This window comes from Protopterus annectens, chromosome 16.part0 (genome assembly GCF_019279795.1).
Source record: "Protopterus annectens isolate FY-2018-M chromosome 16.part0, PAN1.0, whole genome shotgun sequence".
Classification (NCBI taxonomy): domain Eukaryota; kingdom Metazoa; phylum Chordata; order Ceratodontiformes; family Protopteridae; genus Protopterus; species Protopterus annectens.
Genome location: NC_056750.1, coordinates 550,235,125 through 550,261,831, shown reverse-complemented (window position 1 = coordinate 550,261,831; position 26,707 = coordinate 550,235,125). Strand labels below are relative to the sequence as shown.

Here is a 26,707-nt window from a genome sequence, read left to right as displayed (position 1 = left end):
ACTTTGCTCTACTTCCCCCACCAGGGGAATCCCCTAGAGACGCTCTAGTGCATGTTTGGCCATCCAGTCTACTTTATGCTTATCCGTCTCTTCCTCTGATGATAAAATTCTTGCAGAAAGCTCATCGGTTGGGGAGCAGAGTGATCCTCATAGCCCCATTCTTGCCTTGTCAAACGTGGTTCCCTTGCCTATGGTCTCATCAAGTGAATCCTCCATGGATTTTGGATCCCACTCCGGATCTGATATCTCACCCCCTAGGGTTGACAACCCCAAACCTGGACAATCTAAAGCTCACAGCTTGGTTGATCCATTTCCAATAATAGCTAGGACTCCCGGCATCTCCTCTTCTGTTAAGGCTATTTTAGTAGCTGCTCATAAACCTTCTACTAGAAAGGTCTATAAGAGCAAATGGCAACGCTTTTCGATCTGGGCAAAACATAGAAATTTGGATCCTTTTACAGCCCCGATACCAGCTGTATTAGATTTTTTGTCATTTTTATTTGACCAAGGTGCCAGCTCCTCTATGGTCAAAGTCCAATTAGCAGCGATTTCCCACTTTCATGTGTGAAGTGATCTCCGTCCTTTAGCTTCTTCTAAGATCTGCAAGACTTTCTTAAAAGGTACTTTCTTGTTAAGGCCTCCTGTTAAGGATGCAGTCCCTTCGTGGGATTTAACCCTTGTTCTCCAGGCTCTTACTGGCCCTCCCTTTGAACCTGCAGCTTTGGTGGATCTAAAATATTTATCTTGGAAAACGGCCTTTCTCATTGCTATCACTTCAGCTAGAAGGGTTTCGAAGCTTCAAGCCCTTTGTGCCAAACCTCCATACCTGGTCTTTCATAAAGACAGAGTTTCCCCCAGGACCAATCCCTCCTTTTTGTCTAAAGTTGCCTCTGATTCCAACATTAATCAATCTATCAATTTACCGTTTTGTTTCCCAAATTATCATAACAAAGGTGAATACAAATTACATTCTTTGGAGGTGCACAGACAATTGAGGTTCTACTTACACAGGACTGCTGAACGTAGGAATCTGAGCAACTCCTTGTATCCTTTGCTAAACCCTTTTTGGGTAAACCTGTGTCAAAAGCTACATTGTCCAGATGGATTTCCCAATGTATACTTCTCGCATATAAGAGTTCTGGCCGACCTGAACCTGTCGGAGTTCATGCCTATTCTACTCGATCGATTTCTACTTCTACTGCCTTTTGGTCCAGAGTGTCCTTGGATGACATTTGTTCAGCAGCCACTTGGGCTTCATCCCATACTTTTATTACCCATTACAAGTTGGATGTAATTTCCAGAGGGAGGGCGTCCTTCGGCTCTGCAGTGCTCCGGAATATTCTTCCATGAGGACCTCCCAAGATGTTCTTCATCTCACATTGCTGCAGTCCTAACACTTGGGGGTAGTCCGCTGTCCCAGTCGGCCCGAATACCAAAGTATAAGGCTGACGTCGGTCAAGGCGCATTAGTCTGACGTCAGGACGTCAGGGTACAAATGCGCATGACCGACATCATATCCTCAGTCTTTTTTGCCGCATGGTCCGATGCAGAAGCAGTATTGCGAGTGCAGGTTGGCGTTCTGAAATTTTCTGAAGTCGGAGTTTCAGACCGAATCAAAGTTGGCTAAGTACCCCGTTGGGGAATATTTTGGTTTTTTCTTGCCTCAGTATTTAACCGGATGTCAGAAAAAGTGAATAACTGTATTTCTTGTGGGAAACAGATACCTCATAGGGATTACCATACCTTGTGTATACCTTGCTTAGGGCCTGAGCACGACGTTGTTGGATGTCGCTCTTGTGCTAGATTTAACAAACGCACTATAAAGAGAAGATTAGACTGTGCCAGGTTAGTTTTGGGAAGCGTTGTAATTATAAAATGCCGTCGGATGCTCCGACGCCCGCTTCTTCTAAAAAGCGCAAGGACAAAGCAGCAAAGCCTAGGTTGGAAGAACCTTCTGTCCCGGACGTCGGTTCTTTAGAGGGCTCGGTGGAGCCGGAGGTTCTGCCAGAAGTTTCTTTGGAGTCTCAGGGAGAGACTTTACTGTTACAAGATGTGTCCTCTCAGGAGGTAGGCCAGGCTGAAGGGGCTTCTCAGGTAGCTGTTCTCCCAGGCCTTCCTAAGGTGGTTAGGCCCTCCCCTTCTGTTTTCAAGGCTTCTTCGAGAGGCAGGCCAGGTTTAACTTCAGTGGGTGTCTCTCCTAGTTCTTCAGGGTCTCTGCCTAAGAAACATATGCTTAAAATGGCAGAAGATTTGATTACTATGATTAGAGGTTCTATGCCCTCCTGATAAGAGGCCTAGGGTGGAACCTGAGTTTGAGAGTTTTGAGCAGTGTTCGAGGCTTCTGAGTCTTGGCTGAAGACTTACAGGAGTATCCTCCTTATTCTGATTCTGATGTAGATGATTCTACTCCTTGCTTCTCCTCCTGAGGATTTTTCTTTTCAGAGACTCTTCATTCCATGAGGGAGCATTTTAAATGGGAAGGTCAAGATTTCTCTGATTCCAGGAAAAGGCTTAGGGAATTTTTGTTTCTACCCCAGCATAGGCCTTTAGCTATACCTCCTGTTCTGGATGTGGTGGAAGATGTTTTGCAGAGGCTTCCCTGAACCCTGATTCTTTGCCTCCGGCCCCAGTTAAACCGGATAGGTATTATAGGGTGCCTGAAGCTCATAAGTATCTTTTAAGAGTCCTAGGGCAGACCCAGAAACTGTTTCTCAGGGGCCTAAAGGTGTTAAGGCTTCTGTTGTTAAAAATCCTGTTCCTCCTGATAAAGAGGCAAGGGCTTTGGATAGATGGGGAAAGAAGGTGTATACTTCTTCCACTTTAGCCATGAGGGCTTTGAATTGCCAGTTCCACATGTTAAAATACCAAAATTATCTCCTTTCACAATTGAAGTCTAAGGTGGATGCTCTGGCGGAAGGTATTGAGTGTAAAGAGTTGCAGGATTTAGTTCATGTTTCTGAACAGGTGGGTAAGCATTCTTTGCAATGTGGTTTTGATGCTGTACAGGCCTCTTGGAGGGTGGCTGCCACTGGTTCTGTTCTTCGCAGGCACGCCTGGCTGAGGGATCAGAATTTAGCTGAGCATGTTAAGACAAGGATTTTAGATGCTCCGTTACAATCTGATGTGTTGTTTGGTTCGCCTGTGGAAGCAGTTTTAAAGAAAATGGAGGACAAGGCTAAGTCTATGCAGACTGTTAAAGATTTTTGCAGGTTCAACCTCCGAGTTTAGTAGAAATTGGCCTACTAAGGGGTGGACATATCCTTCTTATGATTCCCAGTCTAGGGGTAGGTCTAGACGTGGTAGGGGCAGAGCTCAAGGTTCTTTTAGGCCTAGAACAGGAGTTCACCTGCTCAGTCTTCTGGTGAGGGCAGGGGTCAGTCCTTTCGTAAACAGACCCAATGACCTGCCTTTTCAGCTGCCAGAGCCTTCTCGTCTGGCAGCACCTTTGGGAGGAAGGCTGACACTTTTCAAAGAAAATTGGAGTTTAATTACCCAAGACAGATGGGTATTGGATATCATTCACCACGGTTACAGGTTTTATTTCCATACCTTGCCTCCTTTCAAAGGCATGCCAGACATTCCTCCTCTACAAAGAAAAGAGGCTCACAAGCAAATTTCTCTGTTACTCCAAATAGGGGCCATTCAGCCGGTTCCTGTGCCAGAAAGGGGCCTAGGATTTTATTCTCGCCTGTTCCTAGTCCCCAAAAAGGGGAACACGTGGAGACCAATTTTGGATTTATCTATCCTCAACACTTATCTGGACATTCCCAAGTTCAAAATGTTGACGTTACAACAGCTTTTACCTCTGCTGGGAAAAGATCACTGGATGGTAACTTTAGATCTCAAGGAGGCTTACCTTCATGTGCCTATCAGACTAAGTTGCAGGAAGTATCTGCGTTTCGAGCTGGGAATTCCCATTATCAGTTCTCTGCATTGCCCTTTGGCTTATCTACTGCGCCCAGAGTATTCACAAAAGTTCTGGCTCCAGTGATAGCTCACTTCAGGCTAAAAGGAATACAAATCTATCCTTACTTGGACGACTGCCTGATTCTGGCTCAAGAAAAGGAAGACCTTTTTCAGCATTTGGAATATGTGATAGCAGTGCTAAGATGCCTAGGGTATTCTGTGAACGAAATAAAGTCCAGTCTAGTACCCTCTCAAGACATGTGCTTTCTGGGTGTGAGACTGAATACAGCAACCCAGATGGCCTTTTTAACCCCGGACAAACAAAAGAATCTTTCCCTTTACTTCCATCAACTATCTCTTCAGTCCGGGCTGACTGCAAGGACAGTCCTTCAAGCCTTAGGGTTCATGGCATCTTGTATTCTGGTGCTTCCCAATGCCAAACTGCATATGAGGAAGCTGCAATGGTATCTCAAAATGTATGGACACAGCACTGCCAGGATTTGGACACTGTCATTCAAATAATACCTTGCATTCAAAAGGAATTTTGTGGTGGGCTCAGGAATGTCACCTAAACAAGGGACTCTCTGTGACCCGCCAGAGGCGAGTCAGATTCTAACGACAGATGCCTCAGACATAGCTTGGGGAGCTCATCTGAATGGAAAGTGGATACAAGACAAGTGGCCTGCCAGACTACAGCATCTACATATCAACATGAAGGAGATGTTAGCAGTCCAGTTTGCATTAATGGCTTTCAAGGAGTTACTTCTTCCAGGGCAGGTGTTGATTCTAACAGACAACACAACTGTCATGTGGTACATCAACAAACAAGGGGAACACATTCTTATGCTCTATGCAGGCAAGCAATGATTTGGTGGGAGACGTAGCTCAGCTTGCAACTAAATCTTCAGGCAAGGTTTCTGCCGGGAGCACAGAACTCCTTAGCAGATGTGTTAAGCAGGCAAATCATGGATCCCCACGAGTGGAAACTGGATCTTCATGTATTTCGAAATTGACAGTGTCATGGGGAACTCCAGACATAGATCTGTTCGCTTCTCCACTAAACCACCAGCTGCCAAAGTTTTGCACGAAAAGGTTTCATCACACAGCTTGGAAAGTGGATGCTCTTTCTTTCAGTTGGAAAAATCTTCATGTGTATGCCTTTCCACCTCTGCCTCTCCTCCCAAAGGTACTCCTAAAGGTCAGACAAGACAAGCCAAGGATGATTTTAATAGCTCCAGATTGGCCTCGCAACACTGGTACCCATTACTGAGGAGTCTGGTAAGGAAGCCTCCATGGCCTTTACCTTTGATTCCACACCTATTGTCTCAGAGGGACGGTCATCTACTCAATGTCAAGCTTCACTCTCTTCATCTAACAGCCTGGCATATTCTGTTTTGAACCACAGCAGGTCTCAACTTCCTCAACAAGTTTTGAATGTGATTATGGAAGCCAGAAGACCTAGTACAAGGAAAGTGTACGCAGAAAAATGGAAGAGATTTTTATTTTGGAGTGCAGCAAAGGATTTGGAGGTTTCTGAGCCTAATTTGAGTGTGGCTCTTCAATATCTTACTGAGTTATTGGACAAAGGTTTGTCTTTCTCTTCCATTAAGATTCATGCTGCAGCAATTTCAGCTCACTATGATTGTGACCCACCATTGTTTTCTCATCCTTTGTTCAAGCAATTTCTTAGAGGGGCAAAGAATATAAGACCCCCACGTAGAGCTCCTACTCCTGCTTGGGACCTCAATTTTGTGTTGGAGAAACTTACTCTACAACCTTTTGAGCCTGGCTACTGCTGAATTGAAATACTTGTCATGGAAGACTGCTTTTTGTTGGCCATTACTTCTGCAAGAAGGGTTTCTGAATTGCAGGCCCTTATGGCGGTTGAGCCTTTTTTGATTTTCCATAAGGATAGGGTATCATTACGTACTAATCCTTCCTTTATGCCTAAGGTGGTCTCTAGTGTGGCTTTAAACCAAACTATTCATTTGCCTACTTTTTATGCAGATCCCCAAATTAAGGGGAAAAGATTTTGCACACTTTAGATGTACACAGGCAGTTGCGTTATTATTTAAGCAGGACTAAGGATTTTAGGCAGTCTCAGCAGTTGTTTGTTTCTTTTGCTTTGAGTTCTCAGGGCAAGTCTGTGTCAAAACAAACTATTTCTAAGTGGATTGGGTTTTGCATTGCATTTTGTTATTCCCATCATGGCAAGGAGATTCCAGCTGGGATTAGGCCTCATTCCACTAGGGCTACTGCCACTTCAACAGCATTTCTAAGGGGTGGCAACTAAGGATATTTTGGAGGCAGCTACTTGGAGTTCAGTGCATACTTTCTCTAAGCATTACCACCTTCCTCTCTACTCTAAATCTAGGGCTGGTTTTGCCACGGCTATTTTGCAGGGCATGTTGACAGCTCCTGCTTCTTTATGATTTGCCAGCCTCCCTTACCTCTGCTTTGGGATTCTACCCAAGTGTTAGGACTGCAGCAATGTGAGATGAAGAACATAGTACAGTTTTGTACCTACCATAAATGTAGATGTTCAAGATCCACATTGCTGCAGTCCAATTTACCCTCCCTCCTTCCCTCTGTGTTTAGGGGTGGTTGTGTGGGTGGGGTTGTACTTTTGTAAATTTGTATATATTGTACATATATTTGGTACAGGAGTGTTTGGTGTTTTTTGGTTTTGGCCTTATCTTTTTAGGGTCTTCTGACATCTGGGGCAAGAAAAGACTGAGGATATGACGTCGGTCATGCGCATTTGTACCCTGACGTCCTGACGTCAGACTAATGCGCCTTGACCGACGTCAGCCTTATACTTTGGTATTCGGGCCGACTGGGACAGCGGACTACCCCCAAGTGTTAGGACTGCAGCAATGTGGATCTTCGAACATCTACATTTATGGTAGGTACAAAACTGTACTTTTTTGGTAGCTGGGGACTCTGTCCCACAGATTGATGAACAAATGAAGTTAACTATTTCAGATAAAGAAGTTATGTACTCACCATAACGTTCCATCTGAGTAGGTAACTTCATTTGTTAGCAACCAACCCCCTCTCTGTCCCCCTAACCTGTAGTTCATCCTTTTTAGGATCTTTGTGCTTCCCTTTCCAGATGACATCAGGTTAGGATGTTTAGCTGATCCTTTGTTTTGTAGTATTCTATGATACTATAGCAAACTCGATCTGAGGACAGAGAGGGATGGCAGGGGGTTATGGGTAAGGGGGAGGAGCTTGGAGCTCGGATCTTAGCTGAATAAAGCTGCTGGCTCGGATCCGATTCGGATCCGATACCCACAAGTTGCTGACAAATGAAGTTACCTACTCAGATGGAACGTTATGGTGAGTACATAACTTCTTTTTCTGTGCTGGTATTTAAAAGTGGGCCATGTGTAAGTTCTCTATCATTACAGACTGAGGCGATGCCATCATAGGCCACGAAGCAAGTGAAGTCTCATATTACAGTGTGATTAGAGAAATGTCCTGTTCAATTTAGCTTGTTTTTTTCTTTCCATTAAATTGTACTTGCTGCTGATGTCCTTCAAGGATGCATCTGCAGTCCTTACAAATGGGTTGTCCTGTCGTCAGGCAGCCCTTCGGTCGGCCGGATTCCAAAGTCTGGGTCTGGCCTCGGCTGGTGTCGCACTTCACCTGACGTCATAGCTGCAGTTCTTCGGGTATAAAGGCATCAGCCGACGCCATTTTCCTCAGTCTTTCTTGCCGCGTGGCGCCCGAAGCAGAAGCTGTTCGCAAGTGCCGGTCGGTCAGAACCAGAGATTACTACTACCGAATACTACTTCGAAGACTTCTAAAAAGCTAAGTACCCCGTTGGGGACTCTTTCTTGCCTCAGCCAATGTCAGAAAAAGTGAATAACTGTTTAACTTGTGGGAAACAAATACCTCATAAAGATTTCCACTCTTCCTGCTTACCTTGTTTAGGCCCAGACCACGACGTAGCAGCTTGTCTAGCCTGTGCTTCTTTTAACCGACGGACGCTTAGACGTCGGTCAGAATTTGCTGAGCAGTTTTTCGGCTCTGATTTTGCTTATATTATGCCATCGGATCCTCCGACTTCACAAATAACCAAAACACGCAGGGAAAAGGACCGACACTCGCGGTCCGCGGTTTCGGCTGAAACCGCGGTTAAGCCAACCACGAGTGTCTCGGTTTCGGCTGAAACCGAGCAAGCAGTTCTTCCTTCAGCCGAAAGCATACCTTCTACCGAGGCCTCTTCTAACCTGGTGGAATCGGCTTCTGAAATCCAACCTGCAGTTGCGGTTTCTCAGGAATTATCTGACACTATTCCCTTGGATATTTCAACCCCTGCACGTGGAGCTGCTAGGCCTCCTGCAGCCATGTCCATTAAGGCCTTTGCCAGGGCTAAAGCAGCTAAAGCTTCAAAAACTGTGCCTGTTAAGACCCCCTCTCACAGGCCCAGCTCCAGTTCCCATATGCTTTCTCTGGCAGAGGATCTCATTTCTTTAATCCAGGGATCCCAACCTCATCCAGACAGGGCCTCTCATCCACCTCCAGAGAAGAGGCCTAGAGCAGAGCCCCCTGAGCCACTGTCCACAGATGATTCCTCTGATGACTCAGACAATACAGACCCTCCAGAGGCTCCTTACTCCTCTTATGGAAGACTCTGATGCTGAAGAGTCCATCCCTTCTGCCTCTCCACCTGAGGAATTTTCCTTTGGGGAAACCTTGCATGCTATGAGGGAACAATTTCAGTGGCAGGGCCAAGATTTCTCAGACTCCAGGAAAAGGCTTAGAACCTTTTTGCATTTAACACAACATAGGCCTTTAGCTATACCTCCAGTTCTTTCTGTTGTAGATGATGCATTTAATGATGCTTGTACTGCTCCTGATTCATTACCTCCGGCCCCTGCTAAGCCTGATAGGTTCTACAGGGTCCCGGACACACATCGCCATTTATACAAGGCTCCTTTTGCAGATCCCGAGACTATCTCCCAGGGGCCTAAGGCTGTAGCAACTACCTCTGCTAAAACCCTCCCTCTGAAAGGGAATCCAGGTCCTTAGAGAGATGGGGTAAAAAAGTTTACACTTCTGCTACTCTGTCAGCTAGGGCCTTGAACTGTCAATTTCATATGATTCAATATCAAGAATTTATGCTAGACCAGTTAACTAAAAAACTGTCCTCTGATGAATCTTTAGATAAGAAGTATGTTCAGTAAATGGTACATAACATTCAGCAAGTTAGTAACCATTCTTTAAAGTGCAGCTATGATGCACTGGAGGCTTCCTTTAGATCAGCCATGACTGGCACAGTTATCAGAAGGCATGCATGGTTGAAAGAGCAGGCCTTACCGGACCATGTCAAATCAAACCTTTTAGATGCACCCATGGACAAGGTCAATTTATTTGGTTCTCCTGCACAGCAGGTACTGAAGAAGATGGAAGAGAAGGCAAAATCTGTACAAACAGTGAAAGATTTCTTACAGGTCCAACCTCCAAGGTTTAGCAGGAATTGGCCCTCCAAGAATTGGTCCTTTCCAGACTCCTCTAAAGCACAGAGAGGCAGGAATAGGCGTTCAAGAGGCAGAAACCAATCCAGGGGTGCCTACAGGGGACGCCAGTGGCAGGGCAACAACCAGCGAGGCACAGACGCAGCCACCACCACTACAACAGCACAATCACAGTGACTTGGCTCTGGCACCGCCTACCAGGGAACAACTAGAAGCACCCTTAGGCGGAAAGCTAGCTTTATTTTCAAAGAACTGGCATTACATCACAAGGGAAAAGTGGATTTTGCAAACTATAGACCAAGGTTACAGGTTTCATTTCCATACTCTACCAGGAAAGAGAGGAATGCCAAACCTACCACCAACTCAAAGGGCAGAAGCTCTAAAACAAATATCTCAATTATTAAGGATGAGAGCTGTGGAAAAGGTACCATCTATGGAACAAGGAAAGGGATTTTACTCCAGACTCTTCCTGGTACCAAGAAAAGAGAGCAAATGGAGGCCTATTCTCGACCTGTCCGTTTTAAACACATTCCTCATTGTTCCAAAATTCAAAATGCTGACTCTACAGCAGCTTCTTCCCATGCTGGGCAAGGAGTCTTGGCTGGTAACTCTAGATCTCAAGGAGGCATACCTGCATGTCCCCATACGACCAAATTGCAGAAGATACCTCAGATTTCTTGCAGGATCAGAGCATTATCAATACTCAGCATTGCCCTTTGGCTTATCTACTGCTCCCAGAGTGTTCACGAAATGCCTGGCATCAGTAATTGCTCATTGCAGGCTTCAGGGAATCCAAATTTACCCCTACCTGGACGACTGCCTGATACAAGCGGACAACAAAAACAAGCTAACAGAAGACTTTCAAAGAGTCATTTACCTGCTACAAGCCCTGGGATATACAGTCAATATAAAAAAGTCAAGGCTGATTCCATCCCAAAGAATAACCTTTCTGGGTGCAGAGCTGGACACATCAAAGCAAATGGCATTCCTAACTGTAGAAAAGCAAGAGCAACTACCTCTCTACTTCTTGGCATTAACAAAGCAGAACCATCTAACAGCAAGGAAAGTACTGCAAGCCCTGGGATTCATGGCATCCTGCATAATTCTGGTCCCTCATGCCAGACTGCATATGAGAAAGCTACAGTGGTACCTAAAGAATTTGTGGTCTCAACACAAGCACAGCCTAGAAACCAAAATTCCAATAATCCCATGCCTGAAGCAAGAGTTCCTATGGTGGGCTCAGGCCTGTCAATCAAACACAGGATTGCCCTTCTGCAACATTCAACCAAGCCAAACCATCACGACGGACGCCTCAGACCTCGGTTGGGGGGCCCACATGCTGGACAAGTGCATACAAGGCTTATGGACTCAAGACCAGCTGCACCTACACATAAATCTAAAGGAAATGCTGGCAGTAAAATTGGCAATCCAGTCATTTAGACCATTTCTCCGAGAAGGTCAGTTGATGATAAGGACAGACAACACCACAGTTATGTGGTACATCAACAAACAGGGAGGCACACATCCATACCCTCTATGCCGGCTGGCACTGGATCTATGGAATGTGGCTCTGAGCTACAACATTCAGTTACAAGCAATTTTTGTACCTGGAAAAGAAAACATCCTAGCAGACATATTAAGCAGGACTACCACGGATGCCCACGAATGGATGCTGCATCCGGACATCTTCAAAGCCATTACAAGAAAATGGGGGCTACCACATATAGACTTATTTGCATCCCCACGCAATCACCAGCTAAAGAAATTCTGCACAAGGATGTACCACCCACTGGCTTGGAAGGTGGACTCCCTATCTTTCAGTTGGAAAAACCTGACAGCATATGCATTCCCACCACTTCCTTTGATGCACAAGGTGCTATTGAAGATCAAAGAGGAACGGCCGAGGATCATTCTAATAGCTCCAGACTGGCCAAGGCAACATTGGTACCCATTACTAAGGAACATGTCTCGGGAACAAATATGGACACTACCCCTGGTTCCATTGCTGTTAACACAAAACAACTACAACATCCTGCATCCAAACCTGAAAACTCTGCAGCTGACTGCCTGGAACATTACATAAGATCAATAACCCAAATTTATCCATAAGGGTTAAAGACATTATCCTTGAGGCTCGCAGACCCTCAACAAGAAAAAATTATGCAGCAAAATGGAAAAGATATCTCATTTGGAGTACTGCAAATGGAGAAGATGTGTCACTGGTAAACATAGCCAACATCCTGGAATACTTGGCAGAGCTCTTCCATAGAGGCCTGTCCTATTCTTCCATCAAGATACATGCATCAGCTATTTCAGCAGAATACAGCTTGGATCCTCCTGTCTTCTCACATCCTCTGCTCAGGCAGATTCTGAGAGGAATTAAAAATGTAAAACCTCCTAGGAAACCACCATTGCCAGCATGGGACTTGAACTTTGTGCTAGAAAAATTGACACTTCCTCCTTTCGAACCAGCAGCAACAGCAGAATTACAATACTTATCATGGAAGACTGCTTTCCTGCTGGCAATCACCTCAGCAAGAAGGGTATCTGAACTACAGGCATTAATGGCAGTGCAACCCTTCCTGATCTTCCATCAAGATAGAGTGTCCATGAGAACAAATCCTACATTTATGCCTAAGGTGGTATCCAGAGTGTCTTTAAATCAGGCTATCCACCTACCTACATTCTTCCCCAACCCACAGAACAGGGGAGAAAGACTGTTACATACCTTGGATGTGCATAGACAGTTACGCTACTACCTGGACAGGACCAAGTGCAATAGAAAGACTGACCAGCTACTGGTAACATATGCAACAGGAAGGGAAGGAAAAGCAATTTCAAAACAGACAATCTCCAAATGGATAGGAAATTGCATTAGATTTTGTTACTCCTACCATGGAAAGAAAACTCCAGAGAACATCAGGCCTCACTCCACAAGGGCTACAGCCACTACCACAGCTTTCTTACGAGGAGTGGCTACCAAGGACATTATAGAGGCTGCTACTTGGACCTCCGTGCATACATTTGTCAAGCATTATAATTTACCTTTATACTCTAGATCCCGAGCAGGTTTTGCCACTGCTGTTTTGCAGGGGATCCTAACTACACCATAATCTCTCTTTTTTCCTCCTCCCCTAGTTTGGCTATGGTATTCTACCCATTTGTAAGGACTGCAGATGCATCCTTGAAGGACATAGTACAGTTTTGTACCTACCATAAATGTAGATGTCCGATAGGAATGCATCTGTAGTCAGGATTACCCACCCGCCTTCCCCTCTGTGGTACTCCTAGGGTATTTGCCATCTTTTAGCTAGCTGGGGGGGATCTATTATGGTGTATTTGTTTGTATATATGTACATACATGCTTATTTTTTGTGCTTGCTCTCTACTATTTGGAAACATTGGCATTTATCCAAATTTAGCCATCCAAGAGGGCACCTGACGTCTGGGGCAAGAAACACTGAGGAAAATGGCGTTGGCTGATGCCTTTATACCCGAAGAACTGCAGCTATGACGTCGGGTGAAGTGCGACACCAGCCGAGGCCAGACCCAGACTTTGGAATCCGGCCGACCGAAGGGCTGCCTGACGACAGGACAACCCATTTGTAAGGACTGCAGATGCATTCCTATCGGACATCTACATTTATGGTAGGTACAAAACTGTACTTTCTGAACACTTTTTTCGTCAGGCTCACATAATAGCAGTCCTGTCTCTGTATGGAAGTGGCATTTGATCCCAGACCAGTTTTCTAGGAAGGCCTTTACACAGTTTTATTGTCAAATGATTTGTTGGACTGAGCAGTTTAGCTCCTGCTGGTGAAAGATACAGGCTGACACAGATATGCACCATCTGTAGCAAGAGTGTAGCCAGAAAAGTGCATATTCACTCAGACCTCATGTTGTTGCCAGTGCTTCCCATATGTTTAAAATATGTACGCAGCCATTAAAAGATTGCCCCTATGCACTTTGAGAAAGGACAAACCATGTTTCACTGTTGCCAAGTATAACCACAAGAAAGCTGTTTTTAGAGATGGATTCCTACCAGGTAACTACATTTTGTATTGTTCAGACTTTTGAGCCATCAAGTTTATCAGAGCTGCTCTGACAAAAGAGTATGTCAATTTGCACCCTTGAACTGTGGAAAGAATGGTGGTTTACTCTTAGTGATGAGGGTGATAACTTGTATGCCCTTATTTTTAGAGAAAGAGTGCAGGTTTAGAACTTGTATGCCCTTAATTTTAGAGAAAGAGTGCAGGTTTAGCAACCCTGTTGAGGAGATGGAAAACAGCATAAATAAATATGGATATCTAAAGAAGAAAGGTAGCATTAGTGAAGCTGGGGCTGGTGATACCACTGGCATATCTTAGTTGTTGAGACTGGAGGCTGTATATCTGTTCTTTTAGGACTTGAGCTTTCAGTGTGACCAAGTCACTTTGTCAAGGGGCCATGCTAAGCTTAGCACCCAGATGTAAGATGTAGTGATCTGAGTGTTCAGCCCAAAGTGACATCCCTTGTTTAGTGGCAAGCACTTACTTCAGGGCATATATTTAGTGTAGAATGAACACCACTTACCCTTTAGTAAAAGGAGACAAACTGAAAAAAAGAATATCTGCAAGTCTAGATGTCATCATGTTACAGAACTGAAAATGGCAACATGAAGAAGTTCAGTGCAGAAACAATGCAAATAATAGTAAAGGAAACAAAAAGCAGCAGGGCCAAATCATGAAAGTTTAATTTTCAGATGTGATTACTTTATTGGAATTCATCTGAGAATTTATCTTCAACGTGGTTACTACATAGTGTTCACTGGGAAGTGTTTACATACTGAAATATAAAAGGGAAATGGCGTGAGTGCGTGCATGTGTGTGCCTTCTGTGGAAGGTTGGGCGCTGGGCTGGCAACTCAACACCGTAAAACTCCACTGCCAGTCATGAGCAGACAGGTGATCCGCTGTGGCGACCCCTAACCGGGAAAAGTCGAAAGAAGAAGAAGAAGGACAAAAGGTAACTTGTCCACATGTAACTTTGACCTGTGAGCTGTGCACTTCCTGAGTGAACTAGAGTGTTTCTGCTGGCTTTGAATTGTCCATGTTCCTGTGACGTGTAATTGCCAAAATATTTAGAGTAGCCAAATGACAGGATGCTTGTTGCTATGATTATTTAGGGTGGAAAGTTACTTTAACAAAATCTGCAGAGTAGCAAAATATGTCTTTTGATGTATTTAGGGTAGAATACTACTAACACTTAGGAAGCCTTTCCTTTTTTTGATTCTCCATTCTTTGACAAGTAAAAAAAAAAACATAAACACATTTTAAATATTCTTAAGTTTTTCTGTTATGGATTTTACTTGATTCATGTCTCAGAATTGACCATTTTCCTCTGATCTAGACACATTTGTATGAATGACTCTGACCTCGCCTAATCCCCTTTGGTTCTGTGTCTGTCTGCAAATGCACACATTTAAATACACATTATGTACGTTACCCATTATCTGTAGTTAGAGTGGCAAGAAATCTTAAAAAAGTGGGCTTTCTTCGCATTTGTTGAAAGCCATAAAAAGTGATTAAAACAGCACTTGTTAGAAGTAAATGAGAGTAAATTGTATGCTGAATCTTTTTTTTCTTTCAGATTTTGTGTATTCATTTGAAACGTTTCCGCCATGAAGTGATGTACTCTTTCAAAATAAATAACCACGTGTCGTTCCCCTTGGAAGGACTTGACCTTCGACCTTTCTTGGCTAAAGAGAGTAACTCCAAGATTACCACTTATGACCTTCTGTCTGTTATTTGCCATCATGGGACTGCTGGAAGTAAGTGGCAAGAAGCAGTAATTATTTTATTTTGTAGGCAAGAAATACCAGTGACAAATTGTCAGTTGCTCTGTAGTTCTTTATTTTTCATTGTGCAGATAAAAAGCAAACCACTGTCTGTTTCACCTTTTACAGTGGGAAATCCTGACCCCCTTCTTGTATGTAGTTCTTGTGAGTTATATTGTTGGTTTGTTTAAATATGTGTGTGTGTGTGTGTGTGTGTGTGTGTGTGTGTGATATATATATATATATATATATATATATATATATATACACATACATGTATGTAGATATATATATATATATATATATATATATATATATATATATATATATATATATATATATATATATATATATATATATATATATATATATATATATATATATATATATATATATATACATATATATATATATATATATATATATATATATATATATATATATATATATATATATATATATATATATATATATATACATATATATATATATATATATATATATATATATATATATATATATATATATACACATATACATATATATGTATATATATATATATATATATATATATATATATATATATATATATATATATATATAAAATGTGTGTGTGTGTGTTTATATATAGCTCCCTACCTCCAAAAAGAGCTAAGCCTGTAAGCAGCCAGAGAGATAATGTGAGTGGGGATGAAAACTTTTGGAAATTGGCCAGTTGCTGTATCGTTGGCAGAATATAACCCACAGGTTACTGCAGCAGTGAAGAATTAGAGCATCTGCTGTGATTAGGCAAATGCAACTTAAACAAGAGTATTTTATTTGTTATTAACTCTTGTGCTTTGTGAAACATTACTTATTGAATAGCATGACAGTATGAACCAGTGGTATGCTGGGTAAGGACATTTCTTATTGGTTACTATTTTATTTTTTATTTATTTACACTTTGAGCAGGTTAGTCCCACTAGGCCAATGGCCTCTTTTCAGGGGAGACCTAAGGTGGATTTCAAACCGACTAGGGGAAATTTGACCAGGTGATCAGGGAACTTCAACAACTCATTGGAAGAGGGGAGATGAAGCACTCCCTGTAGCTGCTTGTTGGTGCCAGAAGGCTGTTACTGCAGTCCTGGCAATTCTAAGATGGAGGAGAGTATAGCAGACCTGGAGGGAGGAGTAGTAGAAAACTTCTCAAAGAAGGAGAAGAGAGAGAATAACTGTTACAAACTTGGAAAATGGAGGACTGGAGACAGAAGTACTGATAGATTTGATGAAGCAGGCAGAACCAAAGGAAGAGATGAAATGCGATGGCATGACATGGTAGAGAGAGTGTTACAGGATGAAGAAACTGAGATACTGGAAACAAAAACAACATCTGTTAAAGGGAAAACAATGGAGGTACTCCTGGCTGGTGGAGTAGATAGTTTTCAGGGTTTACCTGTGCAACAGTTTTTTTTTCCTTACAAGAAAGAAAAAGTTGTGCAGATGCAGCAAGGCAAGAATAGAAGGAACTGATCACGGACTAAACTTTGCAGCTTCTCAACAGCCACAAAAAAGATGACCAGTGGTAAAAATAAAACATAAACGGGATGACAGTGTATGCATTACTTCATTTGGGAGCTTAACATTTTTATGAAGTGCTATTTGAAAGCTTTAACTTGCTGAAAAAATGTGTGACTGAGACTGAAAAAAGAAGTAGAGGAACTCAGATGGAAAGACTGGGTATTTCATAGCTTGCAACTAAAGAAATTAAATGTGCAGTTTAGGACTTTAGATACAGATGAGCATGAGGCAGTTGGGGGAGAATTGTTTGGTCGGTAGGAAATGAGATATGTTCTGGAATAGGAATTTGTCTAAAAAAAAAAAAGAAATAAAGAATTACAGATGCAACAATAGTAGTACCAGGAAATGTAGTGATATGAGAATGAGGCACAAATGTGTAATATTAATAGTGATTTATATATATATATATATATACTAATATAACTGAGAGAAAACAGTTGTTTAAAGAAATCAAAAAAATTGTGTTAGTAAGAATGTCAGTAGTGGTGGCAGGAAATTGAAATTTTAACTGTAACTTGAAGAAAAATGTGAAAAAGAATGCAGGATATCAAGATGTTAAGAAAAATAATAAAATGTGGAGATTTAAAAGTATGAAAGAATAGAGAATGGACATATAAAACAGGAATTCGCAAGGCTGAAATTAATTATATAGTTTACTCTAAAAATGTGAAAGAAGTAATGGTGAGTACAGATGACAGTTTTCAGATCATAGAGTACTGTGGGCTAGAATAGAGGGTGACAGCAATATAATAAGAGTGAAAAAATGATAGAGAGATTAACTGCAGAGTTGGGAGGGAGAGGTACAGTGAAACCCTTTTACTAAAAAATGGACACAGTGCTAGGTAGTATACAAGAAGAAGTATAAAAAATATATTTAGAAGTGTAAAGAAGAATAAAAAAGAAATAAGATGAAATGTAAGGACTTTTTTATGGAATAATGGAAAAGCGATAGAAAAAGGAAGTGACAAAATAAAGGAAATACAAAAACAGGTGTATGAAAATAATGGCGAAAAAGTAAAAATGATGTAAAATAGGCAACATTTTTTTCTGAAAGGAAAGACAGAGGAGCTTTCCCTTATTTAAAAAAGTAAAAATGAGAGAAGGAAGGATGGATGCAACCCCTGGTTTGGCACCTATGTCTCTAATGGACACAGACAGCCTGTAAATGGTTTATCTCCCAGGCCCCCGCTTGTAAATGTTAGTTCTCCCAAGCCCCTGCTTACAGTTGTCTAGGGTCCCAGAACATGTCAGAACTTGGCTAGGCTTAAAAAGGCCCTTGTGGTCATTAGCCTAGTACACCTATGAACGTATGAAAAAAATATAAAAAATGTATGTGAAGAGAAAACAGGGAAAAGAAAAAACATGACAGAATGAAATTCTGGAAGATAAAAGTGAGGTTTATGGAGGGGAAAAAAGAAAAGAAGGGTATAATATGATTTTAGAAAATAAAAATGTGGTGTATCCATGGAAGGAATAAAAAGACGATGAAACAAAGGCAGTGAAAGAGAGAAGAAAAAGGTTTGAACATTTTTATGAAGCAGAGTTTTTTTTTTTGTGTATAATTTTATTTATGTTACTGGTGAAAAGGAATATGAAATGCATGGTGGAGGGAGAGAAAATGTGTTGACTGTAGTGAGGAAGAAACAACAAAAAAAGAAGTTATGTCTTACCATAACGTTACATTTCTATTGTTGATGCTCGTTCAGTCATTACGCATGGGTATCGGTTCCGAGCTAGGAACTGAGCCAGCCATTTTCCAAGCTCGCGTCAGCTTCAAACTCTCGAGCTAAACTCTTACCCACAATCCCCCTCTCCCTCTTACCTCAGATTGAGTTTGCAAGTTAAAGAAGGTAGAGGCTACCTCTGGTCAAATAAATAACCTATGAGAACTGGATAGTGAGATCCACTAGAAACCACAGGAGGGGGAAGGAGGGAGAGTTGTAATGACTGAACGAGGATCAACAATACAGATGGAACGTTATGGTAAGACATAACTTCTTTATTTGATATTGTTAATCCTCGTTCATTACTTACGCATTTGACAGAGTCCGCAGCTACCTCTATTCCTGGGTGGCTCTCATGGAAGGACATTCCTGTGCACCATAGAACCGAAAGATGCTCTTCCCCTGGAGGCCAAATCCAATTTGTAATGATTGATGAAGGTATGAGGCGTAGCCCAAGTTGCAGCTGCACAGATGTCATGTAAAGAAGCTCTGGCATGGAAGGCAGTAGAAGTTGCCACCAACCTTGTTGAATGAGCTTTCATGGTAGTAGGCAACAAGGTATTATGTTGTGTATAAATAAAGGTCACACAGTCCTAAAACCATCTAGCTAATGTGACCTTAGCAACAGCAGATCCTAATCTAGATCCAGAAAAGGCCAAAAATAACTGGTCAGATTTACAAAAGGGTTTAGTCCTGTTTAAGTAAAAATGGATTTGCCTGTGTATATCTAGGGGTATATAGGCAATACTCTCCTGTGTTTTGAATGGTTGGGAAAGAAAACTGGCAATTCAGTGGTTTGATTAATGGACATTTCAGAGGTCACTTTAGGCAGAAATGATGGATTAGTTCTCAGAGACACTCTCTCTCTATGAAAAATCAAGTATGGACTCTTGATACATAAAGCTTGATGTTCAGAAATACGTCTGGCAGAAGTAGTAGAGACCAAAAACAAGGCTTTCCATGACAAATAATTGAGGTCGCAAGAAGAGGCTGGTTCGAAAGGTGCCATTGTCAGAGCTTGTAGAACTAATGATAAATCCCATGGTTGAATAGGTTCCCTAAAAGGTGGCTTCAGATGATTCACACCTTTTATGAAGGTCTTGCACAATTTATGGGACATAAGAGAGGAATCTTGGACACCCTCATGAAAATTAGAAATTGCAGCCAAATGAACTCTAATGGTAGAGGCCGATAGACCAGATTGAAACAGGTCAGCCAGATAGTCTTTTATTATCGACACTGGTGCTGAAAAGGGGTCTACTTGTTTATTTTTCAGCCAACTAGTAAATCTTTTCGACTTGCTCAGATAAGTAATTCTAGTGGAAGACTTATGAGAAGCAATGAGAATATCACGTACTGGTAAAGAAAGATCATTCTGCCTGGCAATCAAGGAAACTGGAGTAGCCAAGCTGTTAGCTTCAGGCTGTTCAGGATGGGATGAATCAGGTTCTGTGGGTGTGAGATCATCTCCGGGATTGGATGTAGAATCCATAGTCGATCTAGTAGGTGAGGGCAGAGGAATAGGAACCAAATCTGTCGAGGCCAATATGGTGCTATGAGGATTGCCTTGCTCTTCACCTGCCGGGCTTTCTTCAGAAACTGGGGAATGAGAGGAAAGGGCGGAAATGCATAGAGAAGACCCAAGGGCCAATCACGGACTAGAGCATCCCTGGGTGACTGTCCCAGAGGGGGAATCAGGGTGAAGTAGTTGCTGCATTTGTAGTTTGTCGGGGATGCAAAGAGGTTGCAGCAAGGATGGCCCCAGCGGTGGAAGATCTCTGCCGCTATCAAGGGATTCAGGGACCACTCGTGAGGTTGAAGAATGCACCTGCCGAGTCTGCCTGCTATCACTTTGGAACTCCCGGGAATGTGCGTTGCTAGAAGAACACGGTTGGTAGCCATCGCCCATTGCCATATCCTGATGGCCTCTCGACAACGGGGGTAAGATTTGGTTCCACCTTGCTTGTTGATGTACCAGACCACCTCCATGTTGTCTGATTGAATCGCAATTGTCCCAGATGGCAGCAGGGGATGGAATGCTTGCAACGCCAGAAGCACCGCCCTCAGCTCTAGAACATTTATATGCAGATGGGCCTCCAGTTCAGGACCAAGTGCCTTGGACTGTCTGTCCCTGACATAGCCCCCCCCACCCCATCAGGGAGGTGTCCATGGTCACTGTGGCCTTGGGTTGCTGGGGGGAGAAGGGGCGAGACCATTGTGAGAGACTGTATGTCATGCACCAATTTAAATCCTGTTTGCACCTGTGGGTTACTCAAATCATGGCTGAAAGTGGATGCTGAAAAGGATTTCACTGGGTGAGCAGTAGTCATTGTAGAAACCTCATGCGAAACCTGGCCAGGGGAACAATGGTGATGGAGGCTGCCATGGAACCCAACAGCTGTAGAACCGAGTGAGCCTTGGATTTTTCCTTTGAAAGGATTGGAATTAGTTGTTGCTTTATCCTTAAAATTCTGTGCTTTGGAATAGCAGACCTGCAGTTTTTTGTGTCCAAGATAACCCCTATGAATTCTGTTGATTGAGATGGAGTGATATTGGATTTCTGCCAGTTTATGGTTATGCCTAGCCTTTGAGCAGCGAGGAGAGAGTATGCCAGGGCTTTTTCCAGTAGATGGCTGGTGGGGGCGGAAATGAGCCAGTCGTCTAGATATTGAAACACCTGGAATCCTTGAAGTCGCAAGTGAGCTGTGACAACTGCCATGCTCTTTGTGAACACTCTGGGGGCTGTAGAGAGTCCGAAGGGCAGTACTCTGAACTGGTAGTGACTGGCTCCTGCACTGAAGCACAGAAATCTTCTTGATGGCCTGTCCACCTTTATGTGGTAGTATGCATCTTGAAGATCTGCTATTCCAGAGCACAGAATTTTAAGGATAAAGCAACAACTAATTCCAATCCTTTCAAAGGAAAAATCCAAGGCTCACTCAGTTCTACAGCACACCCAATCGTCTTTTTCCAAAAGCGGGAGGATAGACTGTATAGTGTCCATCCGGAATTTTTGTACTCTCACAAACTTGTTCAATACAATGAGATCCAAAATTGGTCTCCAGTTCCCGGTTTTCTTTGGCACCAAAAATAGTCTGTCCATCCGGAATTTTTGTACTCTCACAAACTTGTTCAGTACAATGAGATCCAAAATTGGTCTCCAGTTCCCAGTTTTCTTTGGCACCAAAAATAGTCTTGAGTAGAATCCAGATCCTATCTGGTCTGGAGGGACTATTTGGATGACTCTTTTTCTTAGCAGCTTTTCTATCTCTAGTGCTGCTTCTTCCCTTTGACTAGGTGGAACGTCGGGAAGATTTTTTGAAGGGACGGGACAAAGATTGAAGGGGATATGATAATCTCTGGTTATGATCCTTTGTACCCAAGAATCGGTGGTGATGGTTAGCCAGGCAGAAGGGTACAAGGAGAAACGTCCCCCAATCACCTCCAGAGGAAAGGAGTTAGGCTGCTCTTCAGGAGCGCTGGTAGGATTGACCAGGGAAAGAATCCCTGGAACCCTGGTTACGCGGTCCCCCTCTGCCCTGAAAGAAGCGTCTTCCATGTGAGTGACCCCTCTGCCTCTGGGGGAGAACTCGGCCTGTGTGTCACGGAAAGGACCCTGAGATTTCTTGAACCATATCTTCCCACCCTTTTGGTTTCGGGAGAAAGCACGTTGAGGGGAAAAATAACGGACACATACGGCAGAAAGGGTGTTACCGTCCTGTTCACATCTGGCCAGTGTGCTTTTAACTTTGGGTCCAAACAACGAGGAGGGCTCAATGGGGGCATTAAGAAAGGAAGACTTAAAAGGTTCCGCAAAGCTGCACTAGCGCATCCATGCATGTCGTCTCAAGACCGCAGCTGAACCCGCCGCTCTAGCTGCTCCTTCTGATGCATGAGATATCAGTCGCATAGAGGAGTTAGATATAGACTCAGTGGTGGCCAGCTGAGAGGTCACTTAATCATGGACCTCATCAGACACTGCACCAGCCTTCAGAGAGCTCAGAAACCAGATCTCTTTGAAGCCTGGTAAAATGTGCCATATAATTCAGGGACCTGATAGCAAAGGTCACTGAAGCAAAGGTGTGCTTCCCTATTCTGTCTAGTGCCCGGAACTCTCTGTTAGGCGGATGGACAGTCTGGCTTTCTTCTTCTGCCAGATCCTTTTTTTTTTGTTGCGGCTGCCACCACCAAAGCATCTACAGGAAGACCTTTGGGCCAATGGGAATCCGAAGCAGGAGGGGACAAGATCTTATCTTGCCTCCGGGGAATAGCTTTGATGGTATCGGGCCCTCCAAGCCTACTGCATGATGAACCTGACAAGTTCATCGGCAGGTGGAATGACCCAAGCGGTAGGGGGCCAGCTGCGAAAGGCCTGCAGGAACACAGATTCCTCAGGGGTCAGATTAGAGGACTGCCAGTCACCTCTCTGTTTCAGGATTTTGAGGATATCACCAAAGGATACCTCTGAGGGTGACCGAGGGGATCCTTACCCCTCATCGAAATCTGTGTCTTCGGTGAGGGACTCCTCTGTGGAGTCCATGTGCTTCCTCTTACACAAATTTTTTCGGTGGACCTCCTCAGCGGGAGAAGCTGGGGAAGACAACGGAAAGGGGGATTCCTGAGGGAATATGTCCTGAGGCCCTTGCATCCGGTGTCCGCTAGGTGCAACTTGTGAAACCAGTGTACCAGAGGAGAGCGGAGATATAGATAGTCCGGTATCACCAGCAGCAGCGAAAGTCTTCTCCATCAGTTGGAAAGCTGGTCCACCCGGCAAGGAGTGTATGTCCAGGACAGGGGGCACTCCTCCCCTAAGTGGCTCAGCCTGCAGACCCGGAGTCCCTGGATGGCTGTGGAGCAGCAAGCTATGTATGTCACAGCTGACATCCTGGGTCGTAGCAAATCTTTCCTGCCACGAAGGCAACTGCGGTTCCTTAGTGAGATCCATAAAAGGAACTGCAGAAGGGGAATACTATACTATATCCATGGACTTCAAAGGCAATGAAGGAGGAAAATAAGAAGGTTTCTTTGGAGATGGGTGATCACCTCCCAAGGAAGGATAGTTCCTGAGGGGTGGAATACCTCTGGCCAAGAATGCCTGGTCCACAAGACGCAACACATGTTCGGAAAGGCTTCTAGTGGACCTCACAGAGACTGAGGGAGAAACAGGCCTTTCCACAAAAGAGGCAGACTCGGTGCCTATCTCATCTGACTGCACCGAGGACAATGGTGCCGAGAAAGACTGAACTAATGTAGTCTGCACCGAAGAAGTCATCAGTGCCGATGTCATTTGTCTGCACTGGCACAGGGATCAGTGCCAAAGTGGTTGTCGGTGCCGAAGCTGGAACCGACAAAACTGGAGTCAACAATAAAGGCCTCGGTTCCGAGGAAGATCTCAGAGCTGATGCGGTCAAGTTCTGCGCCGACTGAACAGTCGGTGCCAATACAGTGGTAATGGTCTGAACCGAGGAGCCCCTCGGTGCCGATATGTAGAAGGCTGCTGGAGAGGACGGAGCCGAAATCAGTAATGGAGCCGAAGGCCTCGGTGCTGAAGGTCTGGGCACCGAAAGCACTGGGGCTGACTGAGAGAGCTCCAGAGGGGAAATTTTAGCCTTTTTAGGTTTTGGTTGGTGAGAGTCCCCAGCCAGGGATGAAGGCAAGGATTTAGCATTAGTAGAAACATCCAATGTTAAGTTGTCTATCTCGCCTTCATTCTTGCTGGATGGGTTCGGAGCCGACCTCGGCTCCGACTCGGCCACTCTAAAAGCTCGAGAGTTGGTTCCACCGGCTCGAGGCTCCCCTTATATCCCACAATGCTAGGCGTGAGTTACCCCAGATCTCGTTTGCCGCTACAGCTATCGAGACGTGTTGCTTCACCGGCTTCAGGTTAGTGTAGGAACTAGTTTTAAAAAGTTGAGTTTAAACCCTTTAATTTAGTTTTTCCATACAGTTTCCCCTTACCTTTAAGGTCTATTATCCCTTTATTCTAGTTTTTCTTTAATTTTTTACCTAAGAACTTATAGTTCTTCCCTTAGGCCTTCGGGCCCTCCCATTCCCTTGGAGTATGTGTGTTTTTTGTAGGGAATTTATACATTAAACAACTAAATTCTTAGTTTAATTTCTATTTTTAGTTTTTTAAGTGTAATCGGTGTGCTTGTGTGTGGTTACACTTGTTCCTTGTTATGTCCAAGGAATCGAAGGTCTCAGGCTTCAAGAAGTGTGACTCATGCTGTCAGAAAATCTCTCTGACAGACGGTCACACTTCTTGTGTGTACTGCCTGGAACCTTTACACCTGCAGGACTCTTGTGCTGTTTGCCATGGCTTCAGCCCCAGAGTCCTGCAGGAAAGAAAAAATAAACTTATTTTAAGAGGTTTACTTAAGCCTGAGGGTTCCCTTTCTGTTCCTTCGGGAAAACCCTCCAAGGCTTCTAGGTCTTCGGCTCCAGCATCTGAGCCGAGGCCTAAGGCTTCGAAACCTCCGTCTACATCGGCTCCAACTGGAGCCGATGAGTCTCAGACTGTAGTTTCTGTGGTTTCCTCGGCTCCGGCTGGAGCCGAGGTATTGGAAATTCCTTTGTCGGTTCCGACTAGACCTTCGAACCGACATCTAGAAAGAGGTCCAGGTCACCGTCCCTTGGCTCCGTTCATTCGGCTCCAGCATCTCCCTTGCTGTCTGAACGGAGCCATAGATCTCACTCCTCTAGGTCATCGAGGCTTTCGGACCATGACCTTCAGAGGGTAGTGAGTCGACTTCTTAAGTCCGAGGCACTGGCCCAAATGCTTCAGAGCCCGACTCATCAGTCGATGCCTGACCCTGTCCCCCATTATATTCCTCCTCCGACTCCGTTGAGCTCGGAGCCGAGGCGTTTCAGAACCGAGACTGTGGTAGCGTCGGAGCCGATACAGATGTCTTCGGCTCCATCGTCGGCTCCGATTTCTTCCTTAGAAGAATCTCGGTGCCGGACTTCCCTCGTCGGCTCCGAGGGGGTGAGTGGCAGCGGACACTTGTCCGACCCCGCTCTCCCTCTCGGAGCTTCGGCGCTGGTGAGTTCGGCTCCGACATCGGCCTCGGAGCCATCACTGTCGGTGCCGAGGGAGGTTTTTAGCTTTTCGGAGCGGGGACCTCTGGCTCTGCCTGACAGGGGTGCATTCGAGATCATGCGGAGTGTGTTGGAACCTGGTTCAACTCCACAGTCGGCTCCGTCCGCCCCTCCCTCTTCGGTGCCTCAGGTCAAGTCGACTCACTCCCTCATCCCAGACCGCAGAGAGCCAGCTCCTCAGGAATCCCCTGTGGGGATCTCATCCTCTTCCGAGGCTTCTCCTGATTTGGCAGAAGAGCCCCCTCGGAAGAGAAAGTGTAAGAGGAAACACATAGACTCACCTGAGTCCGTCACCTCTGACACAGATTTAGAGGATTCCGAGGGTTCCCCCCGTTCCCCTTCTGAAGATGTCTCCTTTGCGGACATCCTAGAGATCCTGAAACAGAGGGGAAATTGGCCAGCCCTTAACCCTTCGGAGGATGAATCTGTGTATCTTGAGGAGTTTGGCTCTCGCCCTTCCACCTCCTGGGTGTCCCCCCACTTTGATCCCCTCATGCAGGTGGTTGCAAAGAAGGCCTGGGCGGCTCCTGATTCAGTGGACCCTACCCCAGGAGACCTTCCAAATTTATAACAGCACCAACTGACAAGCAATTTCTCACAAAAGGTGTTTCTGTGGATGCTATGGTGGTAGCTGCTGCCACCAAGAAGGAACTAGCTGATCCTTCAGTGCCTGTTCATCCCCTAATAAAGAATCTAGGTCTATGGACAGGTGCGGAAGCGGATGTTCTCATCAGCGACCTTTGCTATCGTCGCTGAATTACCTATGCCATTTTACTCATCTTCAAAGGGACTTGATCAAAGAAGCGAGTGACATGTTGAAGGATCCTACGGCTGCGGGTTTTCAGGACAAGATGAACACTCAGCTGGCTACCCTGGACTCCATAGCTAACTCCTCCATCGCCTCCTCTCTTATGCGGCTGATGGAGCGAGCAGGGCCGCAGGGACAGGTGTGGCCTTACGCAGGCATGCCTGGATGCGGCTATGCAACTGCGGACCCCTTTAAAACGTCTTTCACTAATTCCCCGTTTGATGGATCATCTCTTTTTGGTCCTCAAGTGAAAGAAACCTTGACTAGGTGCGAGACAGATGGCAAGACTCTTTCTGCCGTCAGTCCGTTTCTCC

The 26,707-nt window shown here is 44.4% G+C and overlaps 1 protein-coding gene across 5 annotated transcripts in view; it reads left to right on the top strand.

Moving 5' to 3' along the window:
* Positions 1–26,707, top strand: part of USP20 (ubiquitin specific peptidase 20) — a 5,014,215-nt gene that overhangs the window by 2,806,275 nt on the left and 2,181,233 nt on the right. For all 5 annotated transcript variants that reach the window (XM_044058629.1, XM_044058630.1, XM_044058628.1 and 2 more), the window contains one exon: positions 15,020–15,200. In XM_044058629.1, coding sequence (XP_043914564.1) covers positions 15,020–15,200 — 181 coding nt within the window. The remainder of the gene's footprint in view (positions 1–15,019; positions 15,201–26,707) is intronic.